This window comes from Lepisosteus oculatus, chromosome 8, assembly GCF_040954835.1.
Source record: "Lepisosteus oculatus isolate fLepOcu1 chromosome 8, fLepOcu1.hap2, whole genome shotgun sequence".
NCBI classification, from domain to species: Eukaryota; Metazoa; Chordata; class Actinopteri; order Semionotiformes; family Lepisosteidae; genus Lepisosteus; species Lepisosteus oculatus.
Window position 1 is genome coordinate 6,626,892 of NC_090703.1, and position 19,779 is coordinate 6,646,670.

The 19,779-nt window shown below is 50.1% G+C and overlaps 1 protein-coding gene and 1 long non-coding RNA gene across 7 annotated transcripts in view; one reads left to right on the forward strand and one right to left on the reverse strand.

Moving 5' to 3' along the window:
• cdc42bpb (CDC42 binding protein kinase beta (DMPK-like)) overlaps positions 1–14,454 on the reverse strand; it is a 72,350-nt gene extending 57,896 nt beyond the window's left edge. For all 6 annotated transcript variants that reach the window (XM_069193075.1, XM_069193073.1, XM_069193071.1 and 3 more), the window contains exon 1: positions 13,585–14,454. In XM_069193075.1, coding sequence (XP_069049176.1) covers positions 13,585–13,759 — 175 coding nt within the window. In that variant the 5' untranslated portion in view covers positions 13,760–14,454. The remainder of the gene's footprint in view (positions 1–13,584) is intronic.
• LOC138241014 (uncharacterized) lies at positions 13,678–17,002 on the forward strand. Its single transcript, XR_011190202.1, has 3 exons — positions 13,678–13,776; positions 14,449–14,616; positions 16,159–17,002. It is a non-coding gene; the product is annotated as an uncharacterized lncRNA (long non-coding RNA).
• Positions 17,003–19,779: the final 2,777 nt, after the last annotated feature.

Consider the following 19,779-nt stretch of genomic DNA (forward strand, 5'->3'; position numbering starts at 1 on the left):
AGTGATTATCAACGTTTGTATTCCGACTCCCAAAAGAGCCATTACAGGACTCAACCAGAGTGATGGCACTCCTGTGCAGAGATAATCGATGGAGAAGGACACTTCTGCTTCTTTAGCCCCGAGCTGATGATTTGTAACACCTCCTGCTGCTGCTGCTATTCCTTCGCTTTGCCACAACTACACCACCAGCGATCGAGGGTTTCCCAGTGTAGAAAAACTTGGGACCTATCCAGTACCAGTTTCCACGCTGTAGTTTTGCTCTGCGACAAAAACTCACAATCTGATCTGAAATACTGGAGCGTTAAACAGCACATATGGACTGAGACTAAATCAAATACCAGGAGTTTCACAAAAGGAATACACCAGCATTACTGCACACCGGTGTGGCCACCTTTCAATGCTGTGCACTGTGGCATTCACCACATTGTCTTGCACAAATGATATGCGCTAAAGAGAAAAAGTGCTTTTTAACCCAGAACAAACCCTTAAATATGTTCTAGAACCCACTATGCTAAAAATCACTTCACAATGAGTGTTTATATCCGTCTCTGAAGCCAAATGACGAACTTGGTGCATGACTCCCATTCTAACACCTCCTAATCCAGCGACAATCCCTCTCTCTGATACACAGAGTCACCTCCCGCGGTCACGAGACCGCCTGGTCAAGGACAGCACTGAGCTTCAAAGCGCTGCAGCGCCGTGTCTCTGTCCCAGTCGAAACTGAACAAACTGCACTGTACATTAAGATAGCTCGAGCAGGGACCTGTGCCAGGGAGCCAGTCCAACAAGGAGAGGACAGTGTCGGGCTTAAAAAAAAAATCAAAGCATTCTGTATTTCACTTTTTCCCTACAGCGTGCAATTCACCTCTGCTTGCGTCTCTGTGCATACGGCATGTCATTCATGTTCCACCCGCTGGTGTCTTCATGGGGCTGTAGAAGACAGACACCTGACAATGAACCACACTGCTTATTTTCCACACCATCCTCCGAAACCACAGGCCGGAAAGGCGGCTTAGAACGAACCCCCCGGGCACATGGCTCCCGGACTCACTGGACTGCTGCGTAAAAAAAGCAACATTCACTTTCAAAAAGGCGATTCGAAAAAATTAGGAAGTCACCACATTCTGAATTAATTTACATGTTTCCTATACAAGGCATCTAAGACAAGTATACTTGTGTCTAAGACAAGGCTGCAGGATACTGCAGGAAAAAGGAGTTCCTTCTGTCTCCCTGCCACATCACCTTCAGAGAAGCAGCCCTTTAAACAGGTCCGGTAAGACTGCAAGGCCCAGGGCCACAGTGCCACAGGGCAGACCCTCACCAGCTCCCGAGCCTGAAAAGCAGGAGGGCGTTCCAGCACCTGAGATCGCAGGGCGGGGAGGAAACAAGCGATCGACTCATCAACCGGCTCGGATGACCTCACTGGCCTGGTGCGTGGAGTTAACTATGTTTGTTGTATTCCATTGATCCGTACTTCTTCGCGACTGCCTACAGATTACTTGGCTGCGCTCAGCTGGTTTAGAACACACGCCCAGTTTGTGCAAGAGCTCCGTAAGCAGCTGCTTTTGAAAGGAGAGGTCGGAGAAAGTCAGGTCCCAGCCCGAGGCGACGCTGAACCACAGCCTCCCAGAGACAGCCGGGGCTCGGAGGAGCTGCAGCCCCGCACACCCCTCAGGAACGAGGTCCCTATTGTTCCTGCAGGAACTGCGTCAGCTCACAAACAAGCCTGTCTGTAGAGAAAGGTTCCAGCCCTCTTTTCGCCTCTTCAGGTCCAGGGAAAACAGTCGAGGAACAAACAAAACCCGTTTAAAACTGATCCTTAAACTCCATCCAGCAAGAGTCTAACAGGGGCGTTTATGAAGCCGCTGAAGCTGGACTACTTAAACTGCACTTCTGAAAAGAGTTGAACACTGACCAAAATGAAGTGTAACACGTTAAGGATGTATCCCAAAAGACAAGAACACGACACTGTCTTGCCACAGTAGCTCCATGTGATCGTCATTTGTGCCCGACGCAGGCTGCTTGCTTGGAAAGACAGCTCATCAGTGTGGAGCATCTCAATGCCTAGTCTGCCCACAGGAGCCCGTTCAAAATTCAATGCTCCACTGTGGACACTTTTCAAAATACAGCTAGGTTTTATAAGCATCCCCACGCACTTCAAACCCAAATTGCCTTAAGATTACCTTTTTTCCCCAGTAAAAAGACTTGTCATTTTTAAAACCGCATTTTAAACTGTTGTTTTAAATTACACAGCATTAGAGTGAAAGGAGGGTTACGAACAGGAGGCACTCATTCTGCCCCTGTAGTCTCCCACACCCCTTTGCAAAAAGAACTGCCTCCCGTTTTCGGTGTTCAAAAGCACTTTTTAACGCAATCTTCACTTGTGTCTTGGTTCGTGGTGATTCTGAGGTGGTCCACTTGGTGCAGGACACCAGATTTACTCTGGCCACTCCTCTGCGTTGCCCAGCTTTGAAATCCTGTTCAGCACTGTATTTTCTGTGGCACACAACAGCACCGTGCTTTTCAGACCGGAGAGCGATCCCATCAGCTCTCGGCCTGTAGGGACACAGCTACAGCCCAGTGCACAGACTGCAGAGAGCATTCAGGACAGCCCCAAGAAGAGACTGCTGCTGGGGGGGGGCTCCCTTAACATTACAGACGCTCATCGCCTCACCTGGTTGCTCCCAGCTAACTCTAAATGGGTTCTAACTGCTGCACTGCTCAATTATAACACCTCTCGGTTTCTATTCTACTCTATTCATTATGCATCCCAAACATTCTGCTTGCCTTTTCTGCTGCAGCCCCACCGTGTCCAGAAGATTCAAACGCCGTGTCAATGTAAAGCCCCAAGGCTTTGTCCTAAAACATGCGGAAAACCAAGACAGAAGATGCCGAGTTCCCCCATTACACAACATGTGGCAGGCAAACCTTGACGGAGCATAGCGGAAGGGTATTACTGCTGACTCGGCCAGAGTGTGATACTGCCGTACAGGAAGCATGTCAATGCATCTTCCTTCATTTCAGGCAAAGAACAGCCAGAGACAATCGGTAAAGGGCACACCCGCGGTCCTCATTACAAAGGCTGCCCTAACGAGAGAGCAGTCACTAATTTCTGGCGCTGTGTTTGACCTCTTCATCCCAGATCACAACCCTGAAACAAAAACCTTTTGTTCGTGCGTTTTGTTCTGACACAGCCCGATGCTCTGTTAAGGCACTTTGGACCCATCAATAGCTGAACTCTGCCCCGTCAAGACTAGAGAGCGCCGAGACGGGAGCCCGCGAGCCCAGATCACCGGCCGCTGAGCAGCGGTGATGCACAATTACAATTAAGCAAGCTCCTGCCCGGCCGGTGAGGCTGGCGGACACTAATGGGGTTATTAAACATTAATGGAGACGTCCATTTCTCTGCAGCGCCGGGAGCAGTGCCCTGTGCGGTCTGAAGTGGCGGAGACGGCCGGAGGTGCAGTTAAAAGCAGGAAGGCCAAATCATCTTGCCCCGGGTTAATCTATTACCCCCCAACAGCTGCCACTCACTTCCAGGGCTAGTCACCCCACCCCCACCCCCAGTCCCAGCCCTCCTGCTGAGACGGCCCTCCTCCGGGCTCGGCACCATTGTACTCCCCCCGCACCAGCTCCTTCCCAATTCCCATCCCCGTTTTTCCCCACCACGCGTTTCACTGCACCAGCGTGGACTGGAGGTGGAGGCCAGGGAATGTGACGGCAAAGGCACTTACAGCCATTTAGGAGCACAACAAAAAAAGCCTGAACAGGCCCAGATTATGACCATTTCACACAAAGTAAAATTGTTTAGCCGACCGGTACAAAAAAGGAAAAAAATAAGAAAAAACTAACTAAAAACTAATGGCAAACATTCTGTTAAGCCCCTTCAATAAAGGTTTATTTCACGGTACACTAACAACTTAAAACCGGATGACTATTTCTGCTCTCGCCAGCGTGAGGATTAGTGAAACTCTTGGCTCCCGGTTCTCCAGGCAGTGTCCCTGTCCAGGTCACGGCCCTGCGGCTCCTCGGCCTCGTGGGTGACACCCTGGTCCTGTATCCTGACTCTCTCTCACTGGAGCGGATTCAGACCGTCATGAGCACGCTGACCATTCTCGACCTTCGGGACCGAGGGAGAGAGGGAGAGAGAGAGCGATGCCCCAAACTCCAGGGGGCACCCAGACACCCAGTGAGCGCAGAGACACCCGGTTCTGTAAATCCCACAAACGAAGTCGAACACAGACGGGCCGGCGCCGGGCTCAGACTGGGGTCAAGAGGCTGATAGATACCCAGCAGCCAGTGTCTGTACACCTTAAAGAAGTAAATACGTTCTATAGTGCAGAAGGACACAGGTGCTCCTGGTCCCTCCTAAATAAAAGATGTACAAACTTTCAAGGGGCTGCCAAAGAGAGGCTAAGACCGGACTTAACTCCCACTCTGTGGCTAGTTTTTCATAGAGAGAAAAATCCACGACAGAACAAGAAAGGCCCATTTGCACACACTTGCTTTACAGACCCCACCCAGAGCAGTTTTTCTAGCCAATCGGCCGCAGGAGTGGGCTGCACTACAGTGGGAGGAGTCACTGGTGGCCCCGCCCCTCCTAGACGCAAACTGCTTCGAGATCCTTGGGGAGGGATTTCAAATGCCAGCCACTCTTAATTAATCATGTTTTAACGGCTGCCGAACCTGTACAAATGTGGCAGCTGTGTGTGGGACAAGCAAACCTTTGGATATCTTTACACTGCCTCTCTTGAATCCCATGCGGCCTGCATCACAAAATCAGACTTATTTCTAGCATGGCAAGAGGAAGGGATATGGAACCTGCTAGGTTGCAGCAGACGACAGCCTGAAAGAGGATGAACGCAGAAGTTACTGTCAAGGGACACTGCACAGCTCTACCTCCTTGTGAGGCCACATCCCCTCCGATTACCGAAGATCATCCGGGACCCGGACAACTCAGACACCGTTTCAGTTCCGCTTCTGCGGGCCTCTCCGAGAAAGGAACAGGAAGCACAGTTCACCCGGAAGAAATCTCGGGCAGGCGGGGCAGGTGTCCCTCAGAGCTGCTCCCTTCAGAGCTCTGGCACCGTCGACCGAGAGGACGGCCCGGCGAGCGCTCAGCCCCGCGGAAAAGAACAGCACCGCTTGCGGGGAAGGGAGGAACGGATTTAAAATAAGAAAGCAAAAATAAAATTGCATGCAAAGTCAGATGGCTTGGTTGCAGCTTCTGCAGAGGGAAGGGGACTCTCTTGCTTCCCGGCCCAGATCCAGCATGGAGGACTGAAACAGCTCCAACAAGGCGCCTCGCTCCGCGGTGGAGCACCAGTGTCCCCAGCCCTCACTCCTCTGCACAAAACAGCTCCCGCTATTGCTACCTCAGACGCCCTCCTTCTCCCCCCTCAGCCCCCCCTTACAGGGAGAATTTCAATTAGGCCAAAAAAAGGAAATGAAAGGAAGCATTCTGTAAATATACCCCCCCACCCCCCACCAGCACCACCACACCAGCCTCTGAAGCTAAGAGGAAAAAACTCTCGCTCCAGGGCGTGACGGCCCCAGGGGTATACCAATCTTATCTTCCTCCATCACTTTCCAGAGGCTGGGTCCATTAAGAGCTTCCCAGAAAGGAAAACCACTTATTGATCACTGCAATCGTAAGAGCGACAGACACTGCCCTCCCACCACACGAGGGGGAAGAAACCAGCATGGGCTGTACTGGAACAGGAAGGGAGCAGGAGCATCCTGAGGCAGTGACTCCACTGGAGTAAGACCAAAACTGCGCACGTGAGGATTCCAGCATTGTGACTAAGAGCTATATGTCACACAGGATGGGACTTTTCTTGATATTAAGATCAGGTGGGGGTGGGATATCACGATATGGACGTGACAAGATGAGACATAAAATAGAATCCTTTCAGACTGTGCGTCTCACACGCCTTGCCTCTGTTCTTCAGATAGTCCAGTGCTCACAGGCTTCTAAAACACCGCCCTTGGAACTGTATGGTCTATGAGTTGTTATTTTTATTGATAAAATACTCTGTCTGCCTGTTCTAATATCACAGCATCCCAACCATGAGAAAAAAACCTCTAGTATATAGTACTGCAACATAAAATAATTCCACCAGCAGTTTGGATGCTGAAATAGATAAATGCAAATACATTTCCCACCAACCATACGGAATACAATACTGCCTTCACATGCTGCCAGCACTTCCTCTGGAATGGTTTTGCTCTGATCTATAACTATATAGATGTATTTATATAGGAATATACAACTATCCATATAGCTAAACATATTGGAAGAGGAAGCGCGCTCATGCACATACCAAGCGTTGTGACACAGGACTGACGATGCTGGCCACAAAGATAAAGATGGTTGTCTCACTGCTCTGCAGCTCTTACTCCACACAGTAAAGCAATTGTGTGCAATCCTATGTAAACTTATGTGAAGTCAGATTTACAGAGGGATTTCTGCACGTCACGGTGCGTCTGCACACCCTGAAGCAGAGCGCCGCCGGGCACTACTGCAAACACATCGGTGAGCTACAAATCCTGGGAGCGCTACCTTTCAGGAACAGGCCAGTCGAACCCAAGGCCAGGCGATGCGTCTCACGCACTCAAGAAACACAAGGGAGCCGGCTGAACCACCATACCAAGACTCAAATCAGCAGGGCCCTCAGACGATGAACCCAACGTTTTGGGCCTCCGCTGCCACCCACCTGCTGCGAAACGCAGTTCATCCAACCTAAAGACTGGTGTCCCCCCCCTCTGTAGAAGAGGCACACCAATGGCAAGCTCACATCTACACTTTGTTCGATCTGGCAGTGGCTGCTTAATGAGCTGCAAAACGCAGTGTCTCTGATGCTCCTTAGTGTTGCATCATCAAAGTGAAAAGTATTTCTTCATGTTAGAGTTAATCTTTCCTACTGTGTGTATCAACAACTCTCCTGGGAAGGCCTTCAAGAGTATCAAAATCACCCTCCTGGGAAACCTGCCTACCAAGACATTGCTTCCTGGAAACTCCTCACACTCTACCAAGAATCTCAATGTTCTCCGAGAACATTCATCTCTTTATACCCTGTATCCCTGTATCCCCTCTCCAGCAGGGTCTTCCTCGGAATTCCTATACACTTTCCCATGAAGTGCTGTCTGTCCTCTCCAAGAATCCCTTTGTAGCTTCTCCAGCAGTGCCTGCTGGGAATCCCTGTGTACCTTCTCCAGGATTCCTCCCGGGAATCCTTGCATGCTCCCCCAAGAACTCCCTGCACTCTCTCTCCAAGGCTGGCACTGGTTACTTCCTGCAGAACCTCACTGGGCAAAGTATCCACTCATCTGTACCATTTCAAGGGCATGAAGATTTGGCATCTGTGGGGACCAGGGGTCAGCTGAGAAACCTCAACACGCCACGGTGACCCAACAGGACATGGCACTGGGGCCACCGAGCAAGATACTGCCCCAGAGAGGCAAGAAATACTAACTTCTCTCACGCCTGCACCCCAGTGGCTTAGGACATCCAGCCTTGGTGCCGGAGAGGAAATTGCAATGGAATGAATGGAATCTTTGCGCACGCTCAGCGCAGTGACCACTTTCCTGAAGGAAACTGGCTTCAAAAACATAGGAGCTACCTTGACTCACATGTTACTCATTTTTAAACTTCCCCCAGATGCTGCCAAGAAAAAACAAAAGCCCTTTCAATCCCATATTGTTCACATGGTAACTAACTGTATACATCCTTTCTTGGTACCAAACGTATTACCGGATGCAGTACGCTGTAAAAGATATATATTCCACGACGGGCATTTTTTTAAACATACTTTCTGATTTCCTTGCTTTTCTGACAGCTACAGTATAGGGGCTGCTGGCTCCACCCCACGGGCCTTGGCGCCCACCACCAAAAGCAACTGGAAGGTATAAGCTTTTGAACTGGGCCAGGATTTCACACGGAGCAGAACAACAAGGAATGCGGCAGCCTGTACGGCGATTGTGGCGATTCTGCAGGACTCCCAGCAATTATCTACTCCCCAGATCCAAATTCTCCCGTTTTGCGCGTGGAAATAAATTCTTCAAGAATGCGGTCGAGGCTGCCAGACCTCCTCGTTTCAGTAGCAAGAATGCTGAAGGCAGCCAAGAACATTATTTTTCTTAATTAAACCTTTCCACATCGACTGCGCGTTCTTGTTTATGTCTTATTTATTAAAGATGGCGACGGGCGCGCGGCCCTACCTGGGAACAGCTGTTCGGGCCCACAGCCTCTCCCTTCCACTTCCCAGTCCTCTCGAGCCCCCCACGCAAGCTCGGCCAGAGCGGCGCTCCGGGTTTGGCAACGGAACACTTCAAATGCAACGCTGGAAGGTCCTTTTTCAGCCGGTCAGACAAGAACCGTCCAGTTCGTCTCCCACTCCCCACCCAAGACAGAACAGAGCTGCCAGTAAAATCCTCCACATGACAGCAACACTGCAGCTGAAACGCTACAACTGGAAAGGTTTTCCACAACACTCTTGACAGCACTGACATTGCATCTGGCTAAATACATATATACGTACACATATCTGGGGGAGTGTTAAACATTAGTCTTGGTAATTAAAGGGGCTCAATGTGCTGGAAAGTCTACTCAAACTTTGGCTCTTCAGTTCTGTATCTATGATAAAGCACCAGCTGTCCTTCTTCCTCACATGTTTCTTACCTCTGGCTGCATAAATCAACTGACACGACTTGCAAACCCTGTACAATGCTTGGAAGCTCAACGTTGCTACAAAAAAAAAAGCTGCAACATTGGTCTCGCAGGGTCTGAAATGAAATACTTGTGTTGAATACTTGAAGCCAGTTCTAGAGAAACAACTTTTTATTGCGCAAAGACGAATCTCCTATTTTCCCACCCTGAACAAATTGCCCATTACTTTACAAATGCGACTCCATGTTCTTCTTTCTACACCAAGTGTGGACATGCATCATGTATCATTTGCATCACACTCCTACCACTAATCTGCTAAAGTGGAGGGAGGACAAGACGCTACATGCACAAGGAACGAGTGATGGATTTACTTAGTCCTGAGGAAGAAGGGCCATAAAATAGGATTGGTTTAAAATAAAGTACTGCTAGAAACATGATGGGGAGATTAAGTGGGCAAAAGAGCACTTCCTACCCCAACCCCAGTCCTGGAGAGCTACATGTTAATCATATAAGCCACCCGCGTCCGACGATCGGCAACCACTGTTAAGTTAATCAATTAAGACCCTAATCTGCTCAATTACAAAAACTCCGGTCCTTGCAGGATAAGGGAGCAATCAGATTTCGGTTTCAAACCATCTCTCGAATACCTCCAACTGAGTTTTGCCCGCTGCACAGCCGAGGGCAGCGATGGTCCAACCGGATGTCCGCCCTCTTCTGGTTCTGCGCGTCTCAGCTCATCTTCAGTCACGTTCGCATTCGGACATTGGGAAATCGATCCACCCCACCCCCCCCCAAAAATAAATGCCACTACAAGCGGCATTGGGAATCTTTCCCAAGCACTGCTGGAGCCGAGCACTTCATACGCGAGACAACCCTCCCCCCTCTGTCACCTGTCTGAAAAGAAGGGAAGGAGTAGCGCAACTGGAAATAAGGTTGTGAGAACCCCGAGGTGGTGTGAACTTCTGTCTAGCGATTTGTTGGGGTTTTTTAACCCTTTTCCTTGTTCGGTTTCCGTGTTTTCGTAAGGTCTGCTCCAACAGCTGAGCCTGACAGAAAACCACCCGGTCCTGCAGCAGGTGTGCCTCCCTGCCTCCCTCCCTGACCTCCTCTCCGCTCTTCCTCAGGAGACTCCCAGCCTCCTCGTCCCTCCCAGCGCCGCTCCACCTCCGCACCCCTGGGGGCACCAACACCGTCTCGGCCCCGCACACCTCAACACGCCCCGGCGGGGGGGGAGCCAAGCACAGGTGGAAACTACGCGGAGGTGTGTTGAAAACTGAGGACGGGAGGCGCTTCTTTATCCACAGGGAGTGCGGGAGTGTGGGACAAGCTGTGGGAGTTCCTTTAAGATGTGGCTGGGTGAGATCACTGGATCGATAAGCGACCAGTTGTTCGGGCAAGGGCGCTGCGTCAGCAGGCCTAGACTGCCGAGGAACACGTAAAGGGTTATTCCACGCTGGAAAGAGAAGACAAGAAGCACATTTAGGCCGTGGGCCTTCTTCGGCTCGCACACCTGAGGACGTTTCCACAGCCGAAACGTTGAGCTGCTTCTCTTCTCAGCATGGAATAACCCTTTACTTGTTCCAATAAACTCCTTACTGCCCACTGAGCCGAAGGGCCTCCTCTCATGTATAACCTTGCTTATGCACATTTCTATCGGACACAGGTAACGCTCTCCTGTTCCTCTTGGCACTGTGGACAGCACAGCAAGCCCTCCTCACAGCCTCCACGGACATCTTTAGAAGGCAAGCAAGCAAAGCATTAACCTGCTTATTTTATTCACTTAACAGGGCGTATTAACTTGGTTTCATTAAAGCACAGGCAAACAGTAGTGAACACAGAAGGTCAACAGTGGCTGTTAATGCAGGGATAAAGCTATATCTCACCGGGTTTAATCTGCTCAAAACTCATCCGTGCAGATTCGGAGTCTAATTCGGCCTGGAAAGCAGGGCTTACGATTCACCCATGATGCTGCCTGAAATTGTAACGCATGAACGCTCTCATTTGTCAAGGAAAAAAAAAAAGAAATGTTGGAAGAATGGAAATTAAATTCTAAAATGGAGTCTGCTAGGTCTAACGCACAGCTTTTACACTCTCATTCCAAATACAATTTTAATAGAGTCGCACAATGCCTAATGAAAAATAAAATATTAAAATAAGCACAAATGCAGGGAATATCGTCATTATACGGAAAATGAATCTCATATTCTTTCTTCAGTTCAGCACTTAGCTGAGTGCTGCCGATTGTCCGACTGTCCAGAAAACCTGGGTTTAGACTGCATCAGAAAAACAGGAGAGCACAGACCTATTTAGTTCCGAGCCCGAGTTGAACAGTGCACAATTCTTAGGCAAGGCTATACTCTTCTAAATCCACATGGCACACATAAGTACAGAAAACTAGGTCCATATATTAAATGTGCTCATTTACAGCAGTGTCCAGGACAACCAGGGGACGAAAGACCCTGGTGAATCTGCCGAAAATTATGCCGATTCATCACATCAAAAGCCAAGGCTACCAGGACCAAAGCTCTTGCTAGTGACACTACAGCCGAATTACGGACCCCACTGTGAGCTCAGTGAGTTATAAGACGACACTCCGGCTGGACTCCGATGGTAACTGGGCTCAGATTGGTCACAACTGGACACTTGACTGCTATCAAGGGCGCTTTAAGGGCTGCACGCAGCTCAGACACACAGCTGATAAGACCCTGCTATTAATGTCCCGGCAGCGTGCGGCGCTGGGAACACCACAGCAGCCCAGCCAAATACCTGTCAGCCCCGCAGGGCTGCGATTTCTACTGCTGGACCCCAGGGCACCACTGCGCCCTCTGGCCCACGAGAACGCCGCGGGGCAGATCAGGCGCTCCTGCCCTCCACACGGGGACGGGCGAGGGTACGGAACAGAATTCCGGGGAGACAACGTAGCCACCCGCTGAGCAACTGTTTCCACTGACGGACAAGCCCTGGATCAATAGAGCCATCTGGACGAGCGGGCCAGGGCCAAAGGCCGCATCTCCCCTCCGCATCGCTCCGTCGCTCTGGTGTTAAGGGGAACCTTAACACGCCTTGCCGTTACAGGAGACGGTTACGACACTACTGAACCGCAGCACAGCGCCTCCTCCGCACTGCACTGTGGGTGAGAACTCCGCGGTGCCCCTGTAGCTCCGAGAGACGCCCACGCCTGTGCTCGCGTTGCAGGGCCGCACTAGTGATCCGGGACCTGGAACGCGCGGCTGGGAGGGCAGTTCTCTCTCCCAGCAGCGGGACGCAAGCGCTGCGTGGTCCGCTTCCCGGGATCTGAGCGGATCCAAGCGTACCTGGGCTCGTCCTCCTGCCAGATTAGTAATAAGAACGACAATGATGATGATGATGATGAAAATGGAAACTGCCATCCGCTGGTTCATTGCCCGTTAACAGAAGGCCTGCAGGAGCCCTGGCCGGCCCAGGCTGCACCTGTGTCCTCTCCCTCCTTTCCCGCTCCGGCAGACAGCTCCCGCGGGGGCCGGGAAGCACCGGGCCGCGGAGCTGGGGGAGCAGATCCGACGGTGTGTAATCCCATCGCTGACGTCAGCACGGCGCTCCAGGAAGCCAATCCTCTTAGTGCGCTGATGTGGATCCCGGGGCCGGCCGGGAGCCAGCGCCGGAGACGGAACAGCACCCAGGTGCCGGCGCAGGGCGCCTGCACGGACAGCGACCGGACAGCTTGGCCAGTGATCCCAAGCGTCTGTCGAACCAGCACAAGTCGCCTGCCTACCTCCACAGTCTCCCGGCGCTTAAGTCTGCCAGCGACCCAAGCTCTCATCCAGAGAACATCATCTACTATCACACATGCGAGTGTATGGTAGGTGTGGAGTTTTCCTTGTGTACACCTCGGCAAACCTTCTCACCTGGCTTCTTAAACCCGAAACCCTTCGCAAAACATCAGGGAATCCGAAGGCCCTGATTCAAGACGGGTCGTGACGTACTGACCCCCGTCTTAAAACAACGAAGACCAAAACGTTCTCCAGCCACCCACCTACCGGTGGTGGAGTGTCTGCTTTTGTCAGTACCCTTGCAGAGAAAGAGAGGCATGCCCAATGCCACGAAGTACTTAACTCCACACCTGGGGGCTTCAGAAAGCTGCCGGCTGTACCGAAGTCTGTTGCTTTGTAACCCAGAGGCGCACAGATAAAACGCCCCCCTGACTGAAGACCGGCTGGGGCGCTTTAACTTCAGAGCACAGGCCGGCGCGGTTCGCACGCTGGGAGTAAACCCCGAGTAAGGCACAAGGCGCTTCCGCACGGACAAGACCGCCGGAGGTGGTGGTGGTGACATTCACTGGTGACCCTAACGCGGAGGCTTAATATTTGTATATCGCAAAACTTAAAAGTGCTCGCTTTGTCCGGACGTAACCCCCTCCCCACACACACACACGCTCTCCCTCACTGTAACGGGTCCAGCTTTCAACGTCTCAATCAAGGTCGCCGTTGAAGAAGAAGAAGAAGAAGAAGAAGAAGAAAAAAAAAAGCCCAGTTTTCCCTGCACGTTGTGTCACCGCGCAAGCTGCTCCGGACGTCGCCTTTCTGCGCATCGCAGCACCCCTAACAACGGAGCAAGTTTCCTGCTCGGCTCCAACCCCGCCAGCGAGCGAGCACGCCCGACCCGGCCCGGCCCAAAAACGATCGAGGCCACCACCATTCAGGCTTTTTCGTTGTTTTTTCGGGTGGGGGAGCCGGGAGCCAGGGCCCTTCGGCGACCCGAAGAAGAGAGACAGACACAGAGAGAGAGAGACAGAGCCCGTGTAAATCACAGCCAGGCCCGGCTGCTGTCACCAGCGCTGTGGGTCCCGGCAGACAGAATGGTTCCGCGGAACGAGCGTTCGGGAACGCCGGCCCGGAGAGTTCGGGAACGCCGGCCCGGAGCGCCCGGCTCGTACTCACCCCATTCCAGAAACTCGGACACGTTCTTCTCGCGGCGCAGGGGCGAGCTGCTGCACTCGTTGTGCAGGCAGATCAGCAGGTCCAGCAGGGTCTCCACGCTCAGGGCGCTGTCGTTCTTCTGATGCCCGTCCAGGAGCAGCTGCTCCAACTTCTTCAGCCTCACCTTCGCTGACATTTTCTAACGCCGCGGTGGTATAACAGCCTGCGCAACCCCCCTCTCTCCCTCCCCACCTCCTCCTTCTCCTTCTCTCTCCTCCGCTCCTTTCCAAGAAAATCGGGCACCCCCCCCGACAAATTTCCACCGGGAAGCGCGCCGGGGGATGGGGATGACCCTGCTGCCGCCTCCTCTGCAAGCGAAAAGCAGAGGATTTATCTGGCCGAGGTGCACTGCCGATTCCCAGACTCCCTCAGCTAGAATAAACCCGACATTTTGTTAAAACGGGATTCTGCGGTCTTCTCCCCCGGCCTGGGCTGCTCCCGTCGCCACCATGTCCTTCTACGTTCGGATTCCGGGCCCAGCTTGTCCCATTTGATCTAATCCTGAACAAATCTCTACTTTCCACTCGGAAGGGGCGGGGGGGGGGTGAGGGGATGTCTCAGGTTGTTTTTTTTCCCGTCGAGCGAGGCTCAGCTAACACACGCCTTCCATCCGCAGTGCTTTAAGAATGCAAACTATGATATCCCCATGACCGTAAAACGGAATACATCTTTGCAAGCGGATGAATTCTAGGTCTCCCCTTCCGGCCTCTGAAGATCACGATATTTATCTTCCTTTGAACGGCTCCAACTTGCCCGGTAGCGGCAGTGTGTAGAATATGGCTGAAGCCTCTTCCCAGCCCTCCCTCTCTCTCTCTGTGAATCCAGGCCGGGACCACAGCGCCCCGCCCACCCATCCACACCGGAAACGCTACCGAGCCGGGTGACGTCATGTGCTGATTGACAACCGCCGGGAAGAGAGCTGGCACGGACTTCACCCTTGGAAGACACCGCACGGCTCGTACGCTGGAAGGGAACAAACACGCATTTACAGAGGTGGCCCTGTGTTTGGCTCCTTTATTAGCTTCTGCAGTAACAAGCTGCTTGGAGCAGTGTTATGTGGACATGCCAAAAACGCAGCGTACTGAAGGCATTCTGCCCCAGCTAGCCTTCCTATACGTTCCTATACGTTTGCTGTTCTATACTGTACTGTTCAATAAGTTTGTCCGGTTTTGTTCCGCTGTCTTGTTTCTGCATTGTGCCAACCGTCTCCTTTTGCAATGAAAATACACACCTTTCCCACCGAATTGGAGCAAGCACCGTGACTTGAGGTCTGAGCAAGGGGGATACGCAGCTCCCAAAGGTGTTGATGGCGTGGGATCTACTGTTAGCTGAAATACTTAGTGGTGCTGAAGGAAGCTGCGGTTCGAAACGAAACCCGAAGCGAAACGTGGTAACAGACCTGGTATACTTGCAGATTAAAATGTCTCAAGTAGCCCTCACACTGAATTCAAAACGAGACTGTACTCCGGCAGGCGATCTCAACCCCTGCTTGCCCATGTTATAATTCCTGGGGTCGGCAGCTGCAATGTTGCCTCAGCACTGCAGTAAAATACGTTTTATCTGCAGATAACCTTATCATGTGTACTTTACCGTCAAGGTCCTGTATCAAACAAATAAGACGTCACTTTAAAGATATAGCGTGGTTAACTGGCCAGTCGTTTAAAGCAAATAAAACCCAACACAAGAAAACAAGCAGACATCCTGAAAGTGAAAACTGGTATGAGAAAAGATTAAGAGATTATTTTAGAGGTTCCTCAAACGTTAATAGCTTTTCTCTATAGTTACGCAGCTCACATGAAGACAGTAAATATCCCTTATTTTTTCCTGGAGGAAAAAAAAGATAAATAACTGTGTTGCTGATGATTTCTGATAAATAGCCTCTGAGTCTTTGTTATTGAGTCTGTCCTTCCAGGCTGGCTACGTGGGACCTAGGAGTGACCCCTCTTATTAATAATAACTAACTAATAACTAACATCACACTGATTAGTTGCCATTTTCTTGATTTTATAACCTATGATATTCTTAACTGCTATCGATGACTTTATGCATTTGGACTGGAGGCACACCGGACGCCTACAGTATAATCAATAAAAGTAAACTCAATTCTCATGGCAGCAATCCATTCATAATTCCTCATTATTTTAGATTATTGACCTAAAGCCTTTTTTTTCTACACCAGGTAGATTTTACAGTTATTTAACAGTGTTTGTAAGGTACAGCTATTTCATTAGTTCATGTTTACCACACAGGGAAAAGTACAAAATTATTTCCAATGTTATTTAGGCTCTTACAGCTCCTTGGCCTAATTATTCTGAATAGCCATCGTCATATATCTGTGCTCATCCTGTTCTCCGACAACAAGTAACCAGGACGCATATCCACAGAAAATCAGATGACAACGCTGTTCACTCTTGGTCTTTTCCTAATATCCTTTCTCACAGGTTTTTCTTCAATGCCATTAGTTTTTAAATCATGTGTAATTCCTGCCTCAAAGGTAGAAAGGCTGTTTTTTTTTTGTTTTTCCTGTGCCGGCAGGATATCCTGGGCAGCGCAGATGGGCGGTAGGACATGGTGAGGTGATGACCCCCCAGTAACCTTTGGGAAGAGCTGTTCGCCCACAGAGACCAGCCTTGAGGACTGGAGGCACCAGTCCTTTGTCAATGGGCTGTCCTCACACACACACCCCTACAAATTGTGCAACTGGTACGTACTCCGTATGGACAGCTGGGCGGAGTGGTGGCTCTGCGGCTCAGGACCTGCGCCTGTGGCTGGAAGGTTGCCGGTTCAAATCCCGCAGCTGGCAGAGGAATCCTACTCTGTTTGGCCCCTGAGCAAGGCCCTTCACCCCAACTGCTCCAGGGGCTCTGTATAATGGCTGACCCTGCGCTCTGACCCCCAGCTTCTCTCCCTGTCTGTGTCTCATGGAGAGCAACCTGGAGTATGAAGACTAATTCCTAAAAGACTTGTAAAAGGAATTGTATAGGGCTGATAAAGCCATGTTATGTTATACTCACCAACTACTACAGCTATAGTGGGACCCCTCCTTTACACTGCAGAAATAGCAAGGCATTAGAGCAAGATACTATATGTACCTACATAGAATAATATATGCATTGCTAGACACATATCTACTGATCTCTGCACAGTGTATAGCCACTGTACATGTATTGAAAATGCATGAATATATTTTTAATTCCACTGTGTCTACATGATAATCATACACAGTTTTAAAGAATAAAATGCTGAAAACATTTTAATAAAATGCAAACATTGCAGGGAGAAAGACATGGAAGTTGGGACAAACCATTTAATTTGTTGTGTAAATACCATGTGATCAGTAGACCATTGGATGCAGTTTCATTGGAAATAAACAAATATTTCTCTTTGATCCAATAACGATAAATAAACCTTGCAATAGTTTTACTTTAAGTCTGTAAAATAATGTTTTCCAGTTTTGCATATTTTGTGTGCTAAGAACTACAAACTAGAGCTACTCTGATCCAGAGACAGGGGAATCATTTTGCTAAAATATAAACAGAGAGAAGCAATTTTGCAGGGGAAAACGGGCATTTGCCATTGCAGATGTTTCAGACAATGAGGGCTGTTTGCATTGTTACCCTATCCTGCTTCCCAGCTAGAGCAGAGCTCGTGAGTGAGGCTCTGCCTCTGACCTCATTATAGCAGCACAGCGGGCCTTGAGATTTCACCTCAACACCCCAGTGACCGATCAGCAGTGCGTCACTCGACTGCGAGTCCTGTGACTCAGCTGTGTCCGTGCTGTGTCATGTGTGTCCATCCTGTGTTTCGGAGTTAATATCCCCTCACATTCCACAGCCTGTGTCATAAACCAGTCCGCCGGTAACTCAGCATTCTCAGACAACAAGCAGCTCGGGGAGGGTGGTTGGCTGAACCAGCACCCCCACCGCAATTCTGCATTCCACGGATTCAGCATTTGTCAAGGTCTTTATTTAGCTTTCAGAGACGGAAAGTGGAACATTCCATTTCTCACGGGTCAGATATGTAGCTGCACATACGCCGATTTTCCAAGTGGGTCAGAAGAGAGACGGGCAGAGAGCAAGGGGGAACGGGCAAATGAGGACAAAGACACGAGCCCCCGACACGACGGACAAACGGCAAGTTTTGATAATAAGGCGAACAATGTAAACTAACAAAGGACAACATTAAAATACTAGTAGTATTAAGCCCGAGATTTTGTTCCCGACTTGAGGACTGGGGAGGCCAATTTGTCCTGTAGGACAGCGTGGTGTTGTGGTGCATTGTGCTACTGCCTCACAGATCCATGTTTCAGGTTCGAATCCAGCACAGGGGTGCCTTCTGTGAGGAGTTTGCATGTTCTGCCTGGTGCCATGTGGGTTTTCTCCAGGTGCTCCAGTTTTTTTCCCCACAATCCATCTCTCTTGTCCCCTCTGCGTGTGTCCGGGGATGGGCTGGTGTCCCAGGATGGACGGGTGGACAGGTAATTGAACACAGGGGGGAGTCAATGTGGGGTGCGGTGAAGAATGAAAAATGGCCTAGTGGTGGTGAATAGCCGACAAGGGGTCCTCCTGAGAGGTGACGGAGTGCTTGGTGTAGTATGTGGCCCTTGTTTAGCATTCCCTGCCTTAACCGAAAGGCTTAAAACGTCTGTTCGTCTGCTGGCCGTGCATGAGTAACTCAGCGACCATTAGATTCACCACAGCTCGGCCGCCCTGCCTGCCGAAGCACAGTGATCCTGGAAGCAGACATTCCTGTGTGAAGGGCAGTGAGCACAGACAGCCGAGCGCCGTGTCAGCTGCGTGTACCCCTTCGCTGTCCTCAGGGGAACTCGAACCCCAGCCAGCCACAGAAGAGTGTGGGTTTTACCCATAAGGCCAGCCCACGTCTGAAACAATGCAGCCATTCCAAAAACATCGCAGCTATTTTCTAAAAAAGAGATCTGTTTAAATTCAGTCTCTTTTGAATTCAAGAATAGTGGCTGATGACTGCAAATGAGTTTCTGCGTAAGAGGAGCGCAGGTAGCCCCCGAGCAGAAGGGCCCAGCAGCTGATGAGCAACAGAAACCAAAGGAGCTGAGCCAAAGGCCCAGAGGCAACCTCAGCACCCGCAGGCTCCACTCTGACAGGCCGGAGAGGGTGAACCTCCTTAGTCTGGAATAGGGAAGACTATGAAGAGACCTCACCAAATCCTCCAAGGCACTGACAAAGGCGACCCCAGTGGGCTTCTTCGGGATCAGCCGTGAAACAGGAACCAGAGGGCTCAAAACTGAGACCACCAGGCGTTTCTTTGCACAAAGGGTTGTGGGTGTATGGAACAAAACACCCCGCAGTGTTGTTGTAGCCTGTGCCCTGAAAGAAAGGGCTGGATGGGATCCTTGGATCGATGAGCTACTAGAAACCAGTTTCTTAATACAATTTTAACAGTGCTCTCGATTTAAAGTCTGCGCTTTTCACAGTCCTTGAAATTGTTCTGGCAGACACCTCCTCAAAAAGGAACACAGGCCGACGACAGTGCGTCTTAAAAAGTTTAAAAATGTGAATGTCCGACTTACAGCATTAAATATTCACCGTCATTGATTTTAAAAAAAAAATCTGATTACGATTACAACTTTGTTACCACGCGGGAATTCCACAATTTCTCTTCTATTAAAAGTTTGTACAGGACGCCACCTGGAGGGACAAAATTGTTTGAAAATGACATTGCTGTTGGTTTGGATTGGTGCTACGGTGCTGTGAACACCGTGATACGCGGAAATACTTTGATTTTTAAATGTGTAATTCTAAGAATTACGTTTCAGTGTTATACAGATTTACTAGTCAAAACAGATCTGAATGTTTGATTCTTAAAGCAGCGTTGTCATAAACGTAAGTAGAATAATACTTCATTGTGGCACAATCACAATACATACACAATACAAATAGTATATTTCAAATAAGATTAATTCATTATTGTTATCCTTTGTAAAATCTGAGGGCCTCAGGGGTTAGCATACATACCGAAATAAATACATCTGTGGTACCAGATTTTATGCAGAATTTAAAAGGTTGAAAGAAAAAGGGTTTTCGGAATATTTACTGTTATCTAAAACTCCCAGATGTCAGCGGCCTCATTACTAAGGGGTGTCGAACAGAAAAATATTTAGATAACGTGTTGAATTAA